We start from the raw sequence: 23,663 nt of genomic DNA, 5'->3' as shown, positions 1-23,663 counted from the left end.
GTCGATTGGCATTCGAATTGCTCTTCAAGTGATGGCTAGACTAAGGTACGGCTTAGATTTGGCAGGACGAATGGCTTGAACGCAAGGAATCCTTGGAATGGAATAGGCAACCTCAAGCAATCGACAGCAGCAGTGCCATTCTTTTCCCGACGAGCATAAAGCTTCTAGTAGTGGACAGAAATAACAGAGGGTCTGGGTAAGTACCCACGTGACTAGCGAGCAGATCCGTTCCTCTTTAACGTTCAAGGTGTGAACATCTACTAGAAATGACATTGGATCCATTCCGCTGGAAGATCAGGGGGTGGTTAATGTACTCAAAGTCTTGCCAATCGGGTCAGGATTCCGCATTGGTTGATAGGGATTTCTTCTCCATGGCGCATAATCCCCACCACCTTGCTTTCCTTTGTTCTGACTGGGCATCCTCCTCTTCCTCGTGCATGTATATAACCACGTCTGAAATCACACATCAAGCAGAATTATGAAATTTGAAAGTTCAAGTTCGGAGTTATCCGGCCCGGATGATAACATTGAATATCGAGTAACAAACAATCGCGAGAACTAGAAGGAAAACGATCGATTGAACAGAAACACCTCTTCTCTTGAATGACGAGGAGCAACAGCGGGTATCGCCAATCAAAGGACGACGAGGGAGTCCCTCGCGACATGGCAAATTGTTGAGTTCAAACTATTTGGAATGATATCATCACACCTTCCGCAAACAACGCGACTGCACGTTCTGCATTTTGGCCTTGATCGTGATGCGAAACAACCGTAAGATTTACGTGCCCAAACACACATTCAGAACGAGCCAAAAAACGTAAAGCGTAAATAAAGATGGCATACTTTTTCGTGAGCCAGAATTCCTGGCCTAGGTTTGATAAACGATTCGGAACCCAGTTAGGTTTTTTTCTGTCCGCTACTATCTCTACTTGTGATAGAAGATGTAGTGTTTATGTCGAGTGGCTCAAAATGACTGATAACTTCTTAACTTAGCGTTTTCGTCGGTCTCGCGTCTCATCACAGCACAACCTTTTTCATCCTTGTGTGATAACTTTGTGAATGGAGAGAACAGTACGATCAGATTCTAATTATCTAGGAGGCAATGAAAATACAATCGAGTAAAAGCACTTGAAGATGTTACCAGCCTTGCCTGTGAAAAGGGCCAACGTGTAATTCGCATAGAGCATTTTGGTGGAACAAACGCGTTGGCTTACGGTCCGAAATCACGAAGCATATCATTATTGCACGGTGATATTTCTATACTACGGTACAGATCAAGTACCAGCTAGGTTTCTGCTCGGTCAACGCTTGTCCTTATCCCCAAGCTGAATGAAAAAGTCCAACTTGACAGGATAGCACGTCTCTTTATGTAGAAAATGAACCGCAGAAAAGGCCTCACCACATGACAACTAGAGGAATCTTACCGAAGTGAACTGTCATGGGTGAAGTGAGATGCTGAATTAACATGAGCGTAAACATCATTTGAAACACAACACAAAAAATGCTGTGGTACGTTCAAGTTGCACATCATCTTGCAGAGCCTGTGAGTTTGGGGGAGCTTGAAGAGTGCGTTGAGAGTGGAAGTATTTCGACTCAGTTACAACCCAATTCAACTTTCTCAGTGTACTTTTGTCTCTCGTTCTCACTATCGGTGCCTAAGGTGTTATGGTGAGTGAGAAGACATGTAAAATTTTGACTCGCAGGCTCTAAGAGCGCGATTTGCCTTGTCTAATTCAGCTTTTCTTTGAGCTTGTTACGTAACTGATGTGAGAGAATGCATAAATTATCGGACTACGGTTACAAGTAAGAAAAGCACCATGTTTATTTTAAGACCTCTCTTTAGTTTGGATGAGCAGGGGATATTGACATCTCAGTGAACCGAAAACATCAAGATGATACATGGGTCCTAGGAGGAAGTTGTCATGGCACAGCCATAAGTCACATGAATTTTAAGGCAGTTAATAACGAATCTGTCGATTGTCTATCTTTAATCTTAAAACATTATACCGGCTTAGTCTCTAGCTCAAAGTCATTGGAGTGGTAATGAAACAATGGTTGTTCTGTTCTAATGATAATTGTACCTAATTTGCACAGATGCAATGAAGTTCACTGGACTTTTCGAACGAGGCACTCAATACGAAATTGCATATTTTCTCCTCCGGTTTCCTTATGGGCCCAAAAAAGTGAGCCGATACATACGAGATTCATAGAGGCTGGAGTGCAAAATTTACAAAATGAAAAATGCATTTGACAAACACCGGGCTCTTTTGCATGGGAGCTTTCTTTTAGAATATGATACAAAAGGTAACTTGGCTTGTGTCTACCGTGTATAACAATAGATATAGAACGAAGAGAAGCATTATTATTCACTCTTTATAATTATACGCAGAGCCAATAGTTAAAATAAGCAGAACGAATATAAAGTAATTAATATGTACTCATACAACGCACCCGGCAAACACAGATTTCCAGTAGACCTGAAAGCATCTACAAAGATGTGCCAGTATTCTGTAATCTGTGGGATATGCCTGAGCACTAGTTCATCTTCAGCGAGGATGCCACGCCTGGAATTACGGCTCGAATAGTCGCTTAGTTCGTTTGATTGGGATCAACGATATAGGAATTGTGCCTCATCGTGCTTAGGGAAACAATTGTGCATTGAAGCCATTTTGTATTGTCATATTTGCTTCGTTATAGTCCTCATTTATAAAAAAGCTGAAGTTGTCTGACTAGACGTTTGGACGCCTAATATGCTCCCGAAGATTCCACCCTATAATTTGATTGTCAGGATCAATACCAAAAATCGAACTTTGTTTATGAATATATTCTGCATATCATGTACTGAATACAATGGCATTTAAATTATCGATCAAATGAAACCCATCTACTCCTGGTCAAGGGACCAAACTGGTCGGCGCTATTCTTCCAAAATGCACAGGTCTATAATTATTTAAAATGAAGAAGGAGTGAAATTCCATCAGCAAAATGTGAACGAATCTTTGGCTCAATACTGATTAGTATGGCCTTATGGCGGTTGCAAATGCAACTGCAACGCGAGAACGGCTAACTCACCATAACTTTTCGTTATAACATAGATGGAATGATATGTATTTCATTTGTAATTTCAATAAGCCTTTGTTTTTTGGGTATTGTTTTATTTTCCAGGCCTTTTCTAACCGCTACCGCTTGGCAATGTATATTCCCGAGTTGTGAAGAAGAATGAAAGGTATATTTCGTTGATTTTGACAATTACTCTTTAATTCTTTATATGATATTTGGTTCGCACAACCAACGGAATTGTGAGGTTCGCAGAACCGAGCATCGTCCTTTGAATGTAAGGTTGATTGGAATGCTATCTATAAAAATTTGTCCAAGATCATTAAAATATGAAAAGCTGTAACCGGATCAACAGAGCCTACATATAGCCTACGAAAATTTGAGAGGCAAGCAAAGTTGAATCACACAATGAAGAGAGCCCGAGAAAAAGAGAGAAGTATGGACTTCATTGATTAAAATAGTACTAGAAGATTTCACAAGGCTTGGAGAAATGCTCCTCAACTACCCAGACATTTAAGCTTGCGGTCACTTTGGTTATGGGCTATAATAATTCTCTGAGCGGGTTTGGGACAAAGCTCATGGATCTTTTGAAGACTTATAGTATCAAATTACTTCCGTACCTTCTCTGACACTGGTACAGTTCCAACTTGTTATCGTCTCTTCCCCAATAAAACAGAGCTCTTCATTCCTGTGACGTTCTTAGTGGAAATCATGTGGACTTGTTCGTTTTTTCAAAACCTGCTGACACATTGGGAAACGCAAATGGGTGAAGCATATTGCAGATGTGTTGAACAATCGACTTGTAAGAGTTTAAGAATTCGTGATGTTGTCTCTGGAACTTTAATGCTGCGATATATCCAACCACACATTTTGAACAGTAGGTCAGAGGGAGGAGGAAAGGGGAACGTAACTGCGTTGAAACAGGTGCTTCAATGTAGTGCAAATGAGTGTAAGGGGAGGGAGCTAAAAACATCTACGAATCTAGATGTAAATGTTCGATGATTAGTGGAATTTTGTTGAGCATAGGGAACGAAGCTACGCACCCACATTTAAACGTGGATCGGGGAAATAGATTTAATAAGTTTATAAAGAACGTAACGGGACGGTCTCTCTTCGATAGGTTGTAATGGAGGGTGGTGGGGCATTTTTGGACTTTCTTATGTTGTGGGGGGTCTAATGGCTGAAAAAGAATCATATATTGGATGTGACAGTTAATCCTATTGAAGATGAGAGGAAACACGACTTTAACTTTTTTTAAGGAAATAATTTTCGTTTTGGGTTTATGAAAGAAGGTAATTTAATGGAATATTTCTTTGTTTCAGGCAATCGGTTTGCTTCACAATCGTGGATCCACAGACTGGAAAGGCGACAAATGTGGTGGCTGCCATCAAATGGTGGGACCTATAATTCGGCACGATTGTTTTGCCGGGAGTCAGCCAGTTATGATGAATTTGGTGTGATTGCAATCAATTCTGAACCCGTCTAAAGAACTAGAAATAGAGATATTTGAGCAAGCCTAAGCGGGGCGTACGACATTGGTGTTGGTTATCTTCATCTAAAATAATGTTACACAATGTTCGATCAGAGGTCAGAAGAGGGTAAAAAAAATGCAAAATCAAAGTGATGCACATTTTGGTGCAAATTATGTAATTTTCCATCATTTATTTTGTCTTTAAAATTTCAGGAGAGTCAATGGTACCTTTTCAACGATTTCTCCATCAATCCGATTGACAGTTCCGAGGCCACTTGGATAGATCTTAATCTGAAGGTGCCGAGCATTTTGGTTTATGGCGGGTAGAACGAAATGAGGTCAGTGTGCCCTTCCATCCACAACCTTCCCCGTCCATTGGCTTGGACATCTTCCAACCATCCCAAGGTCATGAGGGACCTCTGAGCTTCTGTCCCTTGGACGACAACGAAGTCCCTAGAGCTGGTGATCTGGTGGCCTTGGATGCGGAATTCGTCACTCTGACGCCAGAGGAGAAGTCTTCTGGAAGGAATGGGCGACTGATCACGGTCAAGGCTGCCGTGAGACTCGTGGGTAGAGTTACTTGCGTCCGGGGCTGGGGTCCGCGTCGTGGAGGTAAGAATCAAGAATCTGGCGGGTTTTGCACTGAGTACAGTACGTCAATTTGTTATCCTTTTCTTTGTAGTGCCATTCATTGACGACCACATTTCCTGTGAGGAGGAAATATCGGACTACGTGAGCAAGTACTCGGGGATATTTCCCGGGGATCTGGACCCCACCCAGAGCTCCCACCACTTTTTGAAGAGAACCTACAAGAAGGTGCGCCATCTGGTGGACGTTGGCTGCATCTTTGTGGGACATGGGCTCAAAAACGATTTCGACATGCTCGGGATCGTTGTGCCCTCGGATCAAGTGGTGGACACGGTGCACCTGTTCCATCTGCCCTATGGAGGTTGTTGTCCCTCAAGTTCCTGGCGTGGTATTTTTTGGACAAGCACATCCAAAAGAGTGCCACAATTCCAACGAAGTGAATCCAGATCTTATTGGATCTGGAGGCCCAAGGAACGGTGAAGGCCACTCTAGCCAAAGTCTTAGATCAGGCTAGGTTGCTGAATTGGAAGGTAGCTCAGCCTCAAGACAATCATGCAATGTGCCTTGTGTAGGTTCCTTCTGTGATGGATCATTCTGATGTGAGCTCAAAATAAATGCATGTGTGGTAACTCATTTCAAATTGTACATTATTTTGTAGCCTTAATCAATTAGGAAATGGCCAAGAGACGTTAAATGCGAGTTCTTGAATAAGTTTATTGCCTCTGACTTTGTTCAGTTTCTTCGAACAAAGCAGTTTTTTTTTGATGCTTATTTTCTAATAAGCATCAAAAAAAAACTGCTTTGTTCGAAGAAACTGAACAAAGTCAGAGGCAATAAACTTATTCAGAAACTCGCATTTAACGTCTCTTGGCCATTTCCTAATTGATTAAGGCTACAAAATAATGTACAATTTGAAATGAGGAGACTTCTCCTCTGGCGTCAGAGTGACGAATTCCGCATCCAAGGCCACCAGATCACCAGCTCTAGGGACTTCGTTGTCGTCCAAGGGACAGAAGCTCAGAGGTCCCTCATGACCTTGGGATGGTTGGAAGATGTCCAAGCCAATGGACGGGGAAGGTTGTGGATGGAAGGGCACACTGACCTCATTTCGTTCTACCCGCCGATAAACCAAAATGCTCGGCACCTTCAGATTAAGATCTATCCAAGTGGCCTCGGAACTGTCAATCGGATTGATGGAGAAATCGTTGAAAAGGTACCATTGACTCTCCTGAAATTTTAAAGACAAAATAAATGATGGAAAATTACATAATTTGCACCAAAATGTGCATCACTTTGATTTTGCATTTTTTTTTACCCTCTTCTGACCTCTGATCGAACATTGTGTAACATTATTTTAGATGAAGATAACCAACACCAATGTCGTACGACCCGCTTAGGCTTGCTCAAATATCTCATTTCTAGTTCTTTAGACGGGTTCAGAATTGATTGCAATCACACCAAATTCATCATAACTGGCTGACTCACCGGCAAAACAAATCGTGCCGAATTATAGGTCCCCACTTTGATGGCAGCCACCACATTTGTCGCCTTTCCAGTCTGAGGATCCACGATTGTGAAGCAAACCGATTGCCTGAAACAAAGAAATATTCCATTAAATTACCTTCTTTCATAAACCCAAAACGAAAATTATTTCCTTAAAAAAGTTAAAGTCGTGTTTCCTCTCATCTTCAATAGATTATTATCATTGCTTGCCAAAGTCCAACTTACAACTCGTATTCCACTTGCTCCTCAACCACATTCGACTTTTCGGATGTAGCTCCTCCCTTGAGTGTGCCATTAGCCAATCTTCGAAGCTTGAACGATTCAGGGATCCAAGAAACATCTAGTTCTCTCATCTGATCCCACAAATCTTCACCTTGATCCACCTTTGAACCGTGCACATTGGCCGTGAGAGTAGCTTCATTGGCCACGTGCACGGATTGCTGTTCCCAAAACACACTGGCTACACTCTCGTTGCACCCAGTGTAAACCGTCAGTGACTCCGGCAAAGATTGTACCGAATGGGACAGATTGGTGGGCTGGAAATGGCAACAATGGGAACACAAGGCCGATCTCATTGCTTTGCTGGATTCAAGGGAGGAGCACAAAACGTCTTCGAAGGAAATTCTCGCCGAAGCTTGAGGATAAACTAGATCGCAACCAATTTGTTGCCCACTTTGAACACTGATGCACGATTGGCAGTTGGTGCAGGTGGTCACTGTCAAAGTCTCAAGGCAACAACTGTGATCGAAGGCATTGCTGCCATTGTCCCTAGAAGCCACGGCGATTTGCTCAAGGATGAATTTGTGCCAATTTTACACCACTTGAATTATGTCTCTCGAGCTAGAGGCCGTCACGGAATCCGAATTAGGAAACACCAGGCCTCGGGCAACGGCCTCAGAGCTGGTTCTCAAGGCCCTTATAAAGTTATGGGGCTGCACCAATTGATTCCCGCTCTTTTGGTCCATCATGTGGAACAAGAAGGACAGCTCACACACCAAACACGTGTCCATGTCACAACAGTGGCCGAGGACCACTTGATGAAGGCCTGCCTGGTAATAAAGGGCCTGGATCATGGCGTTGCAATAGGCATTAGGCAGACAACCTTGGAGACCACAAAAACTGGTGGGGTTGTGTTCGCCAAAGTCGAACGAGTCCATGCCAAACTTGCCAAACACAATGGGCACCTTATGATAGAGCACTGGAATCAGCTTGGGTGTGAAACTTGTAGAACCAATTTCTGCCACTGGCATAGCTTCTTCCTCGCCATAGGTATAACCATTAGGAAACCTAAAATGTAAAAAGACCATAGGTTAGACTAGTCCGAAAATGCAGATGAACACATCACTCATTGCTATTGAGACAAAATACATATTATAACTTACATTTCATTGTCATCCACAAAACTGTTCTTGATCAATGACAAGTACCTATTCTGCAGGTTCATTTGGTTCTCAGACCAATCAAACATAACGCCATTGTCGTTGGTTTCAGGGTAGAACTAGTTCGCAAATAAATTGAATTTGTGACTTGGAATAGCCATGCTCAATGTTGGGGCATTCTTTGTCTTCCTTTGCGGTTGAAACTCGGGGGCAAGTACATTGAATGAACTGAGGGTACTTTTGGTAGTCGAGCCTTGAGGTTGGAACTCGTTGGCAAACAAGTTGAAGGTGAAGCTGTCCATTGTGTTTTTGGTATCAATCTTGTGACTGAGTAGGATCGGATGTCAAAGGGACTATGTTTTCAACTGTAAGTGGTCTGTTGAACTGAGGTCTAACCCAGTGGGTTGGCCTATTTATAAGAAAGGTGAGCTCAGATGGGTCAGCAGGTTTGACTAGCCCACTGTTTGGTGGTCAACGGCTACTCGAGGAAGGGGCGAGGAAAGGGAAGGAGAGGCAGAAAAGGAGCGCGGTTATGAAATCTGGGAGTGGGTTGTCTACCAAAAAGGGGGAGGTGTCACCAAGAATAGCTGCACCATTTGCTTGACCATAGTTTTCCTTACTCACTCTTCTTAATGAGGGTTAACTATTTTTGAACGGTTGGCATCCAACACCTTTTGGTTCGAATTTTGGGGGGATAGTATCGATCAGTAAATCTAAGGCAATTACAATACTGATTCAGAGAACAAAGTTGACGGATGGAATCTGAAAGGGACTTCAACCACGAATACTAGGATTTTGATTTTGTAGTGTTAACAAAAGTGGAGATCAATACCTTTTCTAATATTATAACCTGAACATCCAACACACTATACCGTGGAGCTTTCCGCGACCAAGCAACTCGTCATCTAAATCATTTCTAACTTTTTAGAAATTGACTTTTCTTTTCACAAATGCCCAAACTGCTCTCCATCGCAATTCAAGATCAAACCTAACTCGATCTTGGTTTGCTTTCTTCGTGGAAAAACATCATTACATGTTAAAATTGACATCCCATATCCTGAAGACATACGCACGGCAGTAGGTCTAAGGAAGCCGGCAAACTTCAGACCAATCCTGATCTACTGTGAAAGGGCGTCTGCCCCTGGGAGTTGTCATTTAGGGCTGGGATTGGCACAGTTGACAATTCCGAAAGTACTCGTGGGATCTTTACGTGATCAACAGAACATTCAACGAGTGATATGCCAATAATGACAATTGGGAGCCCCGTCTTGTGGCCGTACGCTAGAATGTTTTGGTGCATGCATGAATGCTGGCGTTTTGGATTTTCATGTGCCTGATCTGTTTATTAGTGGAAAATTGGGTAGATGAAAGATAGTGTGGACTTCTTTGTCCTTGACCCAGTTCCACTGTGGCTTGGCTGATGCTTCCTTGGCCATTAATTAATAGGCAGCAAATTGATAGTTCCAATTTTCCTCTTCCAGATGCCGACATACAAAGGTAGAAACACGAGAACACGTTCCAAGATTCTGAAAAAACTCTTCAAAGAGACATTTCAAATCCTATAAGGGTAAAATTACGAACACTCTTGGCGTCCAAATAGGAATAAATCGGGAGCAATATATTTTATGCCTGTAGCACACCACCGACATTTCGTGACAACATTTAACCATTAAAGTATGATAAAAACTCTAAAGGCAAGTTCAGCAAGAGCAATACTTTTCAAGTTAGTCCTCAAAAACTTGTGAAACTAGAACTTCTTGCCTTATAGTGGGGAGGTCGCTTCTTGAGGAATCTTTCTCGACATCTTTGCCTTCATATGTGAACAAAGCCGATCAAATATCACTTTCACACAATTGCTCTTTCACACGAAAGGGCAACCAAAAAAGGCAATATACCTCAACATAAAATTGAAAACAATCATCAGCTAGGGGACACACGGAGTTGAACCATGGACCTATCGGACTGCAGCCGATTGCTCTACCACTGAGCTATATCCCCGCCGTGAGGATGAACAGATGAAGAGCTTTATCATAGATTTCAATGCATAACTTCAGCCTGTTTTCTTCCCACACATGATGGACAGCGTCGTGTTCGACGACGTCAAACGAGCACGCCAGATTTCGCTTCTGGCCCAAGCAGGTAAACAAGACCACAAGCCAGCAGAATAAATAAATGCCCCATCTCCTCTCATTTCAATTGCATCCATATGAGGACTCCCTCAGTCCTCTTCAATTCATTATCGTCATATCCTAGGACTAAAGAATTCATATGTAGAGCGAGAGCGTAGAAAACATGTCTAAGATCTGCGTTAATCATGACCTAATTACTTCCTAATTGTTTTCTCGATAATGTAGTGGCAAACGATTTTGTCTTCTTTCCCACCGGCCTGACAATGCATATGCACTTTTGCTTTGGTGCGTCATGTCATGGAAGATTATTTTTGAAGCAACTCTTGAAAAGACAGCTTGCTACAGTTCAAGTCGCTCTTTAGAGCATACGCAAGAACAGCAATAAAAAGTGTACATTATATTGGCCTGATAATGATAAACATTAAAAATGATCACTTGAAATCGGTCTCTTATATTCGTAGGAAATACGTAGACGTTGTTTACATGGTAACATATTTCAACTCGCAGTTGAGCAAATTTTTACTTAGCCTTCCAGCCAGATCTGACCGGATCGAGTCCCACCCACTGACCCATTACCTAAATGCCGCCCATGACCATCACCTTACCTGTCAAATGGCGTCTGTACTTGTGGGCGGGTCCTTATTTGTTCCTGAAAACTGAACATCTTTTGGTCAATGCCATGTGTAATGTTACCTGTATACATATATCCAAATTGTCTTAATCATGTTTTATGCTCTCACTATATTTATGTGCTTACGTTTCTGACGTGACCTTTGGCCTATATACTATGGTTGTCATATTTCGACACGTACTCTGCTAGTAATCGCACAAAAGGAGATTGGCGAAAAAGTACGTTGTTGGAAAGTGAAACTTTCTTATCATGATAGCGCCCAAAGGTGTTTCTTTTTAATTTTATTCCTCAGTCTTCCCACTTTTCAATGTACCAATCAACTTGTGCATAACAGAAATATTGAATGAACTCAAGACCCATTGGGAAATGATACGATCACTTGCAAGTTCATCTGATTAGAAATCGAAGTTTCACGTGGTTTCACGTGTAGGCGGCTCAGAGAAGAATTGTTTGTCAAATACCAAACATTTCCGAAATTGTTAGGCAAACTTTGTGACAAAACGTTTCTCGTGTAGGCCCACCATAACATTGCCTTGTTTAATGTGACATATCCTTCATGAGGGCTCATCTGCTCTGTAGTCATTCTTTTTTTGATTAAATAATTCACAAGGATTGCCCTATGATCGGCTGAAAAGTCATCCTTTACAAGTGTGAAAGTATGACACCCTCCTTTTTATGCCTTCCATGACGCAACTAACGTCAGAGGTTGCGGAAAGTCAGCTGATGCGTAACAACCGCTTTTAAAACAGATCACTTTTGCAAAGGGTCCTAATCAATCTAAAGGATCCTAAACAAAACCTGCTTTCCAAGTTTTCACACTCGCCTTCTCTCTCCAAAGTTATTTCAAACAGTTTTCGCATGGCCAATTACAGGGTAAAAATATTTCCAAAACATCCAGATTGGTGTAGATGGATAAGAAAAAACAAACGTGAAAGCTCTAGAAAGTTGCAAACATGTTCAATATGTAACTATCAATAGTTACCATTCAAAATGGCCACCATTGGCCTCGAGCATGGCCTCAATCCTCGGCCTGATGGTCCTGCAGGTCTTGGTCCTTGGACATAGCCCTGCAAGCCTCATCAACTGAGGCCTTCAAGGCCCCTACATTCTCGTGAGGGGTGGCAAGCACGCCTTTAATGGTGATATCTCTCAGGCAGCCCTTATTACTCTTTCAAGTGCCTCCACATTCTTATATGACCTTTAGAAGGCCTTTTCCTCCAAAATTTTGGGGCCAATCCAACTTGCCAATTTGAGCCACTGTGGATTTACAAGTACTGAAACATATCGCCAGCGAACTTTGCAGCAACCCTGTAAATCCCCGATCGATCTGAAATTTGCCCCTTGAGTTCCTGCGAGCCATATCTAATTGATCTTATCAAGTGGCTTAACTACGGTCCGATGTAATAAGAATGAGCAGCTAAATGCCCAAGCGGAGATCTCCAAGCGTTTCGTCCTTCTTGGCTTGGTCTACAGATGGATTCTTGGATGATTCTTTTGTGAGGTTCACTCTAATTTGTCGTCACAGTCCTCAATTATGGTTGAGTTCAAAGCTCAAAAGTGGCCCATGGAACCACTTTTGGCAAGCGTTGCATTGGATGTACCCGAATATGCTTTTATTGATGTCGGCCACGCTGTTACAAGCCGTGGACATCCACGTTACTCTAGCGTTCTCGTATTGATTAAGAAATGACTTCGATTGCTTGGGCCTGTGGCACATTGTAGAACATCTTTTTAATTGAGAGACAACAAGAACATCCAACCACACTTCGTTTAATGGAGCCTTGCCACATTGTTCCAAGAGCTCTTTTCGGAGTGATACAGGCTTGCATTGGATCCTCACGTCTTTGCGCTCCTTAAGATTCTTCGGGAACAGTGACGGAACACGGTTCCTTTTCCTTTTGCCATCTAGTTTTTTGAAAAATCGCGGCAGGAATCATATCTTCGTTTACAACCACGGTTAAGATAGTCTGTAACTTGGCCTCTCTCAAACCAAGAGGAATGTTGGGGTCTGAGAGTTGTAAATGAACTTTCAACTAAATGCTCTCCACTTTTAGAAAGAACGCCTTAAAAGAGAAAAAACATCTATTCATGAAGCTCTACGTCATGATTGATAATATTTGTCATGTCTTTCTGTGATTTTTCCTTCAGGCTTCAATATTTCCTCGTCTTTACTTCTTCACATTGTATTCCATTTTCCGATGGGTCTGCATATTAGAAGTCCACATTAGTCTCACCCTCTTGTTTGACGTTGATCTCAACCAATTTTTCTTCGCTGACATCATACGGTTCAAGCCGTTCAAGCGTATTTGTGGTCCCACAGTAATCGTGGTCAGAATGCAGGTTAGAGCAAACTAACTTAATAGCTACAAGATGGAGGTGTTTGCAGCTTCCTTCCCGAGCATAATTTGGACAAAGGCAAACCCAGGTGTGGCCGCAAATGCTGGACGGGGGGCACTTGGAGCACCGAATCTGGCACAAAACTCCGTTACAAGGAAAATCGTTGACACTCAACAAGTATTGCTCCCGCATATCGTTTTCACGCAATTTCTTAACCACGATTCCCTCGTCAATCTGTCTCAGGAAATACGTTTCTTTTTTTGTCCGGATGGAGTGAGAGGTGACGTTGTTGTGCGTGCAGAGAAAGGCTTCAAACCTCCGATGATGCCATGCGAAATCACGAAGAAGAAAGGACGATTACAAAGTTTTGCAACATTACACATAAAGTTAGAGATAAAAGAAAAATAAGACGATCACCTTTCAACGACACAAAGTCAGGGATTATTTGGCTGTCAGAGGTTGGGTGGGGGGAGAGTACCTAGAATCCCAGGATGACCCAATGAATAGCTCGCGAAAACTCCAGACTCTGGTATTGCTTGAGCAACAGTTCTAATTTGATATACAAGGAGCTAGATTGCCTCTTTCAAAATACCTGAGCACTAAACCGGCTACAACAGGTGCGAAAAGGCCTCTGATTTGGATCTCAGCTCCTATGGTATAGCAACGAGCCCACTCCTGAGGCCTGGCCATGACTCCCTCGGGTCGTAATTCCATTTGAAATAGTTCCAGCCATCGCTGTTTGTCTTGTGACTCTAATTAACGGTGGCAAATACATTTTGTTCAATAGTGAAGCAAATGAAAACTTTGCATGCCTAAATGGTAAACACACTATTTTATTGGCACATAGTCAATCATAAAATATAAATGTTAAAATCCGTCTATGCTAAAACCTAAGGGTAAGAGAGGTTGCGTCAAATAATTTATACATAAAGTGTGCAATTCCAGTCTCTTTCATGGCTAGACTCGGCAGGTGGCTTGTGACGATTGGAAATGTACATTGTGTGGCGTCACATGATATTATCATTAACTTTGTTTGTATTTCCCGCCTACTTGATCTCTCTGACGTCAGTCAATGACGTCAGTCAATGACGTCAGTTGTTGGTAGCGGGATCAGTTGTGATATATAGATATCTTGTTTAACCTGGAACCAAATAGAGAAGTGTAAAGCTTTGGGATTTCATACTAATGCTGCCTCTGGTTCTACCATGAAGAAAGTGTCACCAAACTTATTACTGATGACAAAATATTTGCCCCAAATATTTTTTTCTGCATTTCTGCAATTTTTTGTCACTTGCCATGTACCATCTTTATCAAATGAATGTTGGACTGAAATGGTTTAAAATAATTGTTGAACAGAATCCCTAGAGGGCGAACAATTTTGTCAATGAAAATTTACAAGCACTGGATGTGCTAAAATCATGGAAGTTCTTGTCGCGATTGTGGCGCCACAGTCCTGGTAAAAATGATTGAAGCTCATTCAGTGCTTCCAACTTTGCATAAACAAAATTGTTCGCAATTATGGGACATCGTTCAACAATGAACCTTGAGAAGAAACAGCTGCAGGATTAATTTCTGGAAGATAGCCACTAGATGGCACTACCCCAAAGGTCAACAGCCAAATTCAGACAGGAATCATTAGGGAGCTTTTGGGACCAAAAAATCTCCGATTTTATTAAGATGCGATTGCAAAACTAGTTTCTGTTTGTGCTAGGGGACCCATACTACATTTTCCACTCATTTTGAGACGATTGCATTGATTATAACAAAAAAAAGTAATGACCTTTTAGATTGCTTCCAAGGTTGAGAGATTCAACAATTATAAAGATTTATACATTAATTATAAAGTAATATAAAGAAATATTTGACGCCAACATCTGGTTATCAGAAAAGGCGTGGCGGCACTTACTTCATGGTTGGACCTGAGGGCACACTAGTATGAAATCCTAGATCTTCACACTTCTCAACACTTGCCCTAAATTATCTAGATCGCGAAAGGAGCTTTTTGACCCCCAGTTGCGAAAAGATATGCGATAGCAGCGCCTTCGGTTGATCTGTAGGTGCTCTTTTGGTGCCATAAGAGCTTGACCACTTTGCCCGTTCTGCTTCCTCTTATTCGAATTTTCATGGCAAAATGCTGACATTAGCCATAGGGAAAAGTGGTACAGAAAAGTAGTTCCAATTGATGCAAAAAGCAAAGATATCTGTGAAAATTGATCACCATCAAGCTGTTCCTGACAGCAATACCCTGGGTTTATCTGTCGTTTTGTTTGCATCATTTATTCAGTTATGGAGTTTACCCGAGGAATTCAGCGCGTTTGCGAAGGAAATCGGAACTTGGGCGATCACCTGGACATGATATGAGAGTTTGAAAACCTGACCCACGCTTTGGGGCCAGCATCCATTCTCAAACGATTTTGCAAGGATAGAGAAAATCCCCTGGAGTTTTAAGACCTCACAAGTTCAAGATCGAGTTTGGGATGTCGAAGGAGGTATTCAAAATATTTTTTGACAAGATTGATACCTCTTTTAGAGAGAACAAAGCAAGGCACAAACCCTCAAGTTCTCCCGCCGGTTCTTCGGTTTGTCGTGTTCCTGCATTTCCTCGAACAAACTCATTTCAACTGGCCGTTGCAAGTTAGCACTTTGTTCGTGTATCACAGCCTACCGCTTGTCAGACAATCAGTGGCGTAGCAGAAATCATTGCTAGTTTCGTCCCGGAGTACACTCAGTTTCCGGGAAAGGAAGAGCAAGATTTCATTGCGGCAGCATTTTACCAGGAGTCCGGAATAACCGGAGTGGTTGGCATTGTTGACGGCACTCACATCCGCATCAGAAAATTTGAATGGGCGACTCCCATTCCAGAGCGATTTTTCAATCGCAAGCACTACTATAGCCTCAATTGCATGATGGTTTGCGATCACCAAAAACGGATTCGATACTTTATGAATAGTCATGGTGGATCTGCTCACGATGCTCGGATCTAGAATGAAAGTAGTCTTCGATGTCAACTTGAGGACAACTTCTCCGTTCAAAAACCAAGATTCATTCTGGGAGATGAAGGTTATGGATGTTCCGATGTCTTGTTGACCATGGTTAGAAGCCAACAGCTTGCCCGAGCCACTGACGATGACCTAAGGCAAAAGATGGTGCTCTGCAACCAGGCTTTAAAGACAAGCCGAATCATAATAGAGCATTGGTTTGGGGGTTCTTAAGAAGAGGTTTCCGACCCTGCTATACGAGTCCCGTTGTCGAAAACTCCAGAACACCACTAACATTATTGCTAGCGCTGTTGTACTACACAAAATGCTCATTTCTTGTAGACAACTGTACGACCCAACCTTGCCTCATGGTCTGAGTGAGCACGGATTGCAAGACCGTTTGCAGGACCAGGATATGGTCGAAGTTCACCCTGAAGGTCGTACAAATCAATTTCGTGTTCGTGATTTCATAATAAACAACTATTTTTAACATATCCCCGGTTTTATTGGAGAATGCCCTCTGTAAAGGGTATTTTTCAATTAGGGCGGGTGATCAGTCGCTTCTTAGCTAGTTCAAGGTTAATCCAGCATTGCTCTTTCTCCATCTTGAGCAAGTCTCTCTTGATTTTGAGGACCTCGACTTCTAGCTCTGCCGCAGGTGCCTGTGACTCTGCCTTTCGGATTCTTCGGATCTTCTCCTCTTTGACAGTCTCCAGCATTAAGAAGTTGAGCTCTTTTCAGCTTCAGCAGCCTCGGTGCGGATCTCTCTGGTTCTCTTGAGATGGCTACTTTCTTGGAAGGCTCGAGCTGACAGGTATTGACCAACGGCAGTACTGGTGGATTGACGTTTGCGACGAACTGACCTCTTGACATGTTCGGGAGTTCGGGCATATCAATCAACGAATCCGGCGACTCTGCTCTATAAGGGATTGTAACAAACTCGGCCACGTTCAAGTCGATTTCCTCCAAAACGTTGTTCGATTCTTTAAAAGACGTTTGCTTTTGATAAAACGATCCTATTTGTCGGGGTACACGTAATTTTCGCATTACCTGGCTCTGCTCCTGTCAGGTTGTTGTTGTAATTCATAGGGTTCCTTGCTGTCCGCACCAAATCCAGTCCTGACCCCATCCTGACACATCGAGTTCAATCTGCAGGCCTGCAATGGACTCCCTCCGGTCCGAATAGCGTCTCTTATTGCCTGACCCTTCTGCTTTTTGGCGTCCGACTTGACACGAGCCCATTTCTTGGCCATGAACTTCGGGTCGATCTGATCACCGGTCAAGTCGAAATACCGTTTACAAAGCTGAAACAACATCATTGGATTGCTAAGGTCTTGATATAATGTGACAATTTTGTTATTCTCTTACTGCAATCTATGGATCAGGCCGTTTCTGATTGGGTTGGCATGACTCCAGGTTTAGCTCCTCCGCTAGGCTAGTTAGTATATCAACCTGAACTTGGGGCTTTGGGGCCATGATGCTGCACCATGTAAAAATTCAGATTACTCTTGTTGCTCCCAATTTTTTCACAACACAAATTGCGTCCAATCAAAACCAGAGGGATATCAGATCGACCAATCACGTACAGTAGGAATAAGCAAATGCTTGTTCAAAAGGCAAGCAGTCAAGCGGACAATTTCTTGATCGCTTATCCGCATTGAATAGCACCAAAATTTGAAACGGCAATGCGGATAGGGATAAGATCCACGAAAATAGCACCTAATGTGGCAACTAGTATGGAGCTATGGCCATTATCCTAACCAAAGAGTTCTCCAGACATGGAGAGGGACAGTATAATGGGGATAGACAACGAAAGGGAAATGTGTGCTAGTTCTTCTGTAGATCAAAAAGCGTGAGTTTTGTTAAAACCTTGATATTCAGATCAACAAAATTGAACGCTAATGTTATTTTCATCACGTTGTCATATGTTGTTATCCAACTGGGTGTATAATCCAAAAAAGTACCCAGAAATGTTGTAATATGGCCAATGTACCATCCATGTTCATTATGTGATTTTTGTGATATTGAAAATAGACATCAAGTTGTTGGGAAGTTGAAACCGGGTTTAGGAGATGCGAAATTCCAGAATTGCGTGGTTTAGTGTACATATACAAAGACGGCTTGAAGTCCTTCCATAGAGCACAATGTCGCTTAAAACTTAACAATATATCATCTAGTAAATAGAATCGTAGAAGAGAGAGCAGTAGTTGATTAGATTTTAATTCTTAGCAAGTTTGCCATGGAGGCGCGGAGGGCACAAGAAAATAATAAACATCTGCAAATGAATAAGTAGCGGATGCTACCAAAGCAAAAAGCAAAACTGCCATTACCAAGAGATTTCAAATAGATTTCAAATAGGCATGTCAAGTGCCTGCTCGACTTGAGCAAGACAAAATCTTCCTCGAAATCTCCATACTTTGCAACAGATGGTTGCAATCCATGCTGTGCCATGATACCACCAACAACTGTTACCTATTGACTAGAAATTTATTTTGTGAAGGTACGAAGACATCAAGTGAAATTAGGAAGCTATGGAGAATGTGATGGTAAAAGCAGGAGTATGAAGTGTGTACTGTTGTTGCTATTCCCTTAAACTGGGACCTCTTGAAAAAAAGGCTGCAACTCGCCACTCACTATGTAATAGACGGGACTTTGAGGTTCTTCCAACGAGCTCGCGTTGGCTCCACAACAATGTCCTCGTGCTCTGCGTCGTTCAAGATTATCAACCGATATGAGGGGGCCAATGAGATATGATCTTGAAAGGTTAGGTGATTGCTTTTTTAGCATAACTGTGGCCTTCACCATGAATGGAATCGTTTGGACCAAAAAAGATAAACTCTTTGGCACACTTGTAATTCAAAAAAGTATTTATTACCTGCCTGAAAAGGTTGTGAGAGTCAAGTACAATAAACGTGTTAAAACTGATTATCAGGGTGAGTTTGGCTTTGCTGCTGCGAAAGTAGAAGCCACAGACAAGCTGGCGAGTAGATTTAACAACTAGAACTGAAAATGCAGATATTACAACATAGGGCAAACTATGATATTTAGATTTAAGTTAAAATAAAAATATTAAAAAACGACCAAATTGTACTCAAGTTCGTACTTGTGGCTATGACTAGAGCCGTAAAAAATAGTCGATTAAATATGACAAAATAGCGGCTAAAAAAGTTGGGAAAAATGGCGAAATAGTTGGGGAAATAGTTGATAAAATATGCAGTAAACAAGCATTGAGTGATGTATTTCTAGAGTTTAGGTGCAAGAAGCTATATTACCAATTTAAAACCTCTAGACATTAAGCAAACCTCAACGGGCCCAAAAAGGCAGTTAATTTGGAAATTGCTTTCTTAAAACTTCCAAATCGAACAATCTTCCACTCAATCTGGTCAACCTGAAGAAATTGTTAGCAAATTATCTGGAAGTTATTAATGCTGATGTGAAGCTTTCCTTGAATATCAGGTTCAAATGGCCTTGGAGATTAGGCTTCAATACATCAGAAAAGGAGAGCGAGACATGGCTAGGTGTCCGGGCGGGCAAGGCGTTGTTTTGCCCGTAATAGCAGGTCTACGCCGTGCAGCTTTGCGCTTTGTTCGGACAACTCTCTAGCCATGGAGTATGCCCTAACTCACCCTGGTTTGAAACATTACAACGTGATCTCGAAGTCTGCCAAGCAGGAGCGTTCGAACGAAAATAGACAAAATGCGAAAAATGGACGGAATGTTTGAGGACATTCGTGTGGCCTCCCTCAATTGCGTTGGGACCAAGCCTTCTTGGTGCGGTCTCTGTCGTCATTTTCAAATGGTCAATCAAAGGCGTCAAATCCAGTTTGCCATCCTCCAAACAATTTTGATCTTATTGTTTTTTTTTGGTCAATTATTGTCTAGATTGAACGCTTACATAAAAACAGTTTTAATCGATTTTTTTGCCAACCTTTAAAACCGTGTTAGTCGTCTCACTGGTGAGACGAGACGGGTAACCTGATTATCAAATAATACAGCTATTGTCTTTAGGATCGACAGCAGTACATGTATGCAAAGATAACCACTCCATCAATGCGCATCGATGGGTGATGGTTGTTCTTCAAATGGATCAAAACAAGATTGGCCTTATTCGATGGGCCCTCTTTTCCGAATAAGCTTGCTAGTCTTTTATCGGATAAATTCCGGCTGTCAATTTGCCCTCATGGATTTATTTATTAAATCGGTAATTTTCGATGGCTTTCATGGGCAATTGCCCTCTTATCATCCAACAATCGTGTGTTAAACATTCTTTGATAAAGCAAACAAATAAACATGCTAATTTGTCGTTACATCCTAAACAAGCCACTTGTGTATTACACTCAATATCTCAAACTATCAGCATTGAGGTGTTATTTCCGCGCGAGTTGTCCATTCAAAGTGCAAACAAAACCTGATCATACAAAAATGACTGCTCCTGGGAATTGCCAATTGGGGCAGAGAATGGCTCAATTGAAAATTCCGAAAGTACTTGTGAGATTCTCACGCGAGTAACTGAGCATTTAGCGAGGTAACGAGGGTTTAGCCGACGATGACAATTGGGAGCACCCGTCTCAGAGTCAACTCAAGGTAATAGTGAGTGTGTATTGTTGTAATACTGAATGTCACCAGATCGTACGTGCAGTAAAACTATCGACCCTCTTCATCTCAACCGTCAAACCCCAAACTAATCCACTCTAGCTGTTTCAGATCATCCTGATTAAGATTCAACGTCTGGACAACTCTTTTCGCTCCTCATTTAAGCTGTGATTAGGCATTGACTTAATATTGAGCAAACTTGGACAACAAATTAATCACTGCTTATGTCATCAATAGAGGAAGTTTATCTTTGAACAAATTTCGAAAAGAAATTAAAGATTTCTATTTTGATCTCATTTAGGACAACTTGGTACCAAGTAATTATTCAAATTGAGAAACTAAAGCTAACATTAATTTTGACGCAAGCCAAATGCTTGAACGCACAGTGAACATCATTTTTTTCAGCATTTATTCTCGCCATTCACATATGGGATACCAAAGTTCTTCAAATGACAATTCTTGCTTGGATCTTCGAGCTGTTTTGGCCCTTTTGGCCCTTTTGGCTTCAGCTTTGGCCAATCGTTGCTCAAAGAATCCTCGCTTCATCCGTTCATGTGTTCCGGTCAGAATGGCCTTGGTTTCATGGTCCAAGGCTTCGAATACGTCAGGAGGGATCTCCTGGCCGATGTGCGTGACCACATGTTGCCTCCAGTTTGATCTAAAAGTCGAGAGAAAATGGTTGCTGAACTGGGTGCCTGACGATTCTAAAATGAGATATCTATCGGTATCCCACATTCGATGGTTGTGCATCCAGGTTTTATCTAAATCACAATAATACATACATGAAATGATATCAAATTATCCACACTTACTTTTGTCGCTGGTCGTTCTTGTGGCACACCATGCATCTGAATATTTTAGTGGTGCTGTCATGGACCTTCATATGTCGGGTGAGGGCGCTTCGCTCGGAGAGTCGCTTTTTGCAATTTGGGCAAATGACGGGGGTCTGATTTACCCGTGGCTGTTGCTGGCCCACCTCCCCTTGGTATTGGGCGGGACCTGCTTGGTCATTTCCGTCATTGATATTATTCAAGGGAGACATGGTTGTGCCAGCAAGAGTTCCTTACAGTATCAATGATAGGATGATAATAACACAGACTCACCAATCTCCCCTTATATAGGGGCTCCGTTGTTCCATTGGAAGGGAATATGACCGACGCAGCTACAGCTTACTCCCGTGAACGACGGTAAGCTTTTATTGGGAGCGCTCTCAATTCTACGCGGGCTTTTTTTGCCGCGCTTTCCATCTGTTACCATTGGCATTTTCGCTCCCGTCATCAATCACCAACAACTTGTTCTTGTGCTGCCATCAATTAGAAATCGTCAGCTCCACAAATCCACCATTATTGTAGTATAATCATCCAATTCAGCCTTCTTGTTGTGAGCTTATCAATCACAACAATTCCACACCAGTCCACCTTTTCCATTTGTGTTCACTTCCCGATTCCTTCAAATCAGTTCAAGATGAGCCTCATCAATTGCAACCTCCAAAACTTGATTCATCAGGCTAGGGCAGCTTCTGAGGCGTCTGCAAGCACGCCCAATGTTGATCTTGTGGTCGCAACGGAAAAACAAAGAGGATTGGAATGGGAACAAGGGGCGCCACCTGCTCCGAATCATTCTGTGCCATTCCTCAATGGTTTGATCAACCCCTGGAACCCTCATCCCTTGCTTCAAGGGCAACAAGCCTGGATGCAAGCCTTCCACGGGTTGCAGTTTAAGTTCCTAATGAGACATTTCCTGACCCAATATGGACCCGCCCGAAATCCCATCGTTCCAATGGCTCGGACTCAGTCAGAGTTTCAAAGAGAGGACCTGGGGGGACAATTGCGGCCGGACCCAAATGTCTCCACTGAATTGGTCCCTGCTCCTGAGGCGCCCCTGGAACCTGCTGTCCAAGACGAGGTATTGACCATTGTGGTGGGCCAACGACGAGCCAGAAGAAAGTGTCCAGGCAGTCTCGTCTTTTACTTGGTGAATGGTGAGTTTGCTTCATTTTGAACCGAAGGGTATTTCAATTGATTTGCGATTGTCAAGTTTAAAGAGACATTCCTCTTGAAACGTCGTGATCGAGCTAGAGGAATATGTCAACATTAATCCACCCCTTTTTTGCAGAGCAAAACGAAATTGTTGTGGACGAAAAGACAAAAAAGCCCACCGCAATATGTTTTATATGTCGGAAAGCTTTTGGGGACGAAAATTCCATCTATCGCCATATGAAGATCCACGACGAAACGACGTTCAAAGGTACGTTGAATTCGAATTTAGTTGCGCTCTAGGCTCTTTTGGTCACGTATGACCGTATTTTATCGAATTCTAATCCTAGATACAACTTGAGGATCCACATGGAGACTCACATTGGCATGGACGTGAGCCAGGAGATGATGGATACTCTGCCCTCGGATTTCCGGGGCGTGCTCGAAGGCGATCCCGATATCATTGCCCCCGTCAAGTATCGGAAGAGACTCATCAGGGCTTTGCGGAAAAGGATCAAGACCGCCAATTGTCATGAAGTTTTCCAAACTCTCCAAACCAAATGTTTGTCATTGGAACACGGGATTGCATGATAATAAAATGATTTGAACTGTTGCTGTCTTTGTCCGTTCAATTTATAATTACCAAAACTGGATGACGCCAACGCCAACGCAATAATTTCTTATCATGTGCAATCAAATCTTGCCAATGTTTGTCCTCTTTCGGTGCAAGTTTTTTTTTATTCAAGTTGAGAAATTGCCGTTGTAGGACGAGCAAGATTGGAATGTAAAGAGTCTTTGCTGATTGGCTACTGACTCGCAGACAGAAAAGAGACTGGCCAATGGCGAAAAAGGGCAAGTGGAGATCTTTTCGGATTGGTCAAAGGTCGGTCTAATTAAGGGCGGAGACATAAGAATAGTCATGGGGAAGGGCCATTAGTCTAGAGTAGGGGCGGCTTTACACTAGGATCGAAAACCGAGATTGAATTCGGTTTGAGGATGGAAATTGGAGCAGTGCTGGGGCG

General features: G+C 42.4%; 2 protein-coding genes and 1 non-coding gene across 3 annotated transcripts; 1 reads left to right on the top strand and 2 right to left on the bottom strand.

Annotated features, from left to right (window-relative positions):
- Nucleotides 1-6,008: 6,008 nt before the first annotated feature.
- On the bottom strand, nt 6,009-8,356 carry LOC131892236 (PAN2-PAN3 deadenylation complex catalytic subunit PAN2-like). Its single transcript, XM_059242026.1, has 3 exons — nt 6,845-8,356; nt 6,602-6,707; nt 6,009-6,344 (listed from the first exon to the last, which is right to left on the bottom strand). The coding sequence occupies exons 1-3, from the start codon at nt 7,192-7,194 to the stop codon at nt 6,009-6,011; spliced, it is 792 nt and encodes a 263-aa protein (XP_059098009.1). The 5' UTR covers nt 7,195-8,356.
- A 1,568-nt stretch (nt 8,357-9,924) lies between these two features.
- On the bottom strand, nt 9,925-9,996 carry Trnac-gca (transfer RNA cysteine (anticodon GCA)). Its single transcript has one exon. It is a non-coding gene; the product is annotated as a tRNA-Cys (tRNA).
- Nucleotides 9,997-22,053: 12,057 nt separating this feature from the next.
- On the top strand, nt 22,054-22,949 carry LOC131891843 (uncharacterized). The gene is made up of 2 exons (XM_059241516.1): nt 22,054-22,646; nt 22,781-22,949. Exons 1-2 carry the CDS (start codon nt 22,130-22,132, stop codon nt 22,942-22,944), a joined length of 681 nt encoding a protein of 226 aa, XP_059097499.1. The 5' UTR covers nt 22,054-22,129; the 3' UTR covers nt 22,945-22,949.
- The last annotated feature ends 714 nt before the right edge of the window (nt 22,950-23,663 follow it).

Source organism: Tigriopus californicus, chromosome 12 (assembly GCF_007210705.1).
Source record: "Tigriopus californicus strain San Diego chromosome 12, Tcal_SD_v2.1, whole genome shotgun sequence".
NCBI classification, from domain to species: domain Eukaryota; kingdom Metazoa; phylum Arthropoda; class Copepoda; order Harpacticoida; family Harpacticidae; genus Tigriopus; species Tigriopus californicus.
Note: the sequence above shows the minus strand (reverse complement) of the source record. Positions and strands in the feature narration are given on the sequence as shown.

Excerpts from the sequence above, each read along its gene's own strand:
- LOC131892236 (XM_059242026.1), bottom strand. The coding sequence starts at position 7,194 with ATGAGATCGGCCTTGTGTTCCCATTGTTGCCATTTCCAGCCCACCAAT. Across the intron at positions 6,708-6,844 it reads GAGCAAGTGGAATACGAGTT|GCAATCGGTTTGCTTCACAA; the intron begins GTAAGTTGGACT and ends TCTTTGTTTCAG. Across the intron at positions 6,345-6,601 it reads CGGCACGATTTGTTTTGCCG|GAGAGTCAATGGTACCTTTT; the intron begins GTGAGTCAGCCA and ends TTAAAATTTCAG.
- LOC131891843 (XM_059241516.1), top strand. The coding sequence starts at position 22,130 with ATGAGCCTCATCAATTGCAACCTCCAAAACTTGATTCATCAGGCTAGG. Across the intron at positions 22,647-22,780 it reads CGTCTTTTACTTGGTGAATG|AGCAAAACGAAATTGTTGTG; the intron begins GTGAGTTTGCTT and ends CCTTTTTTGCAG.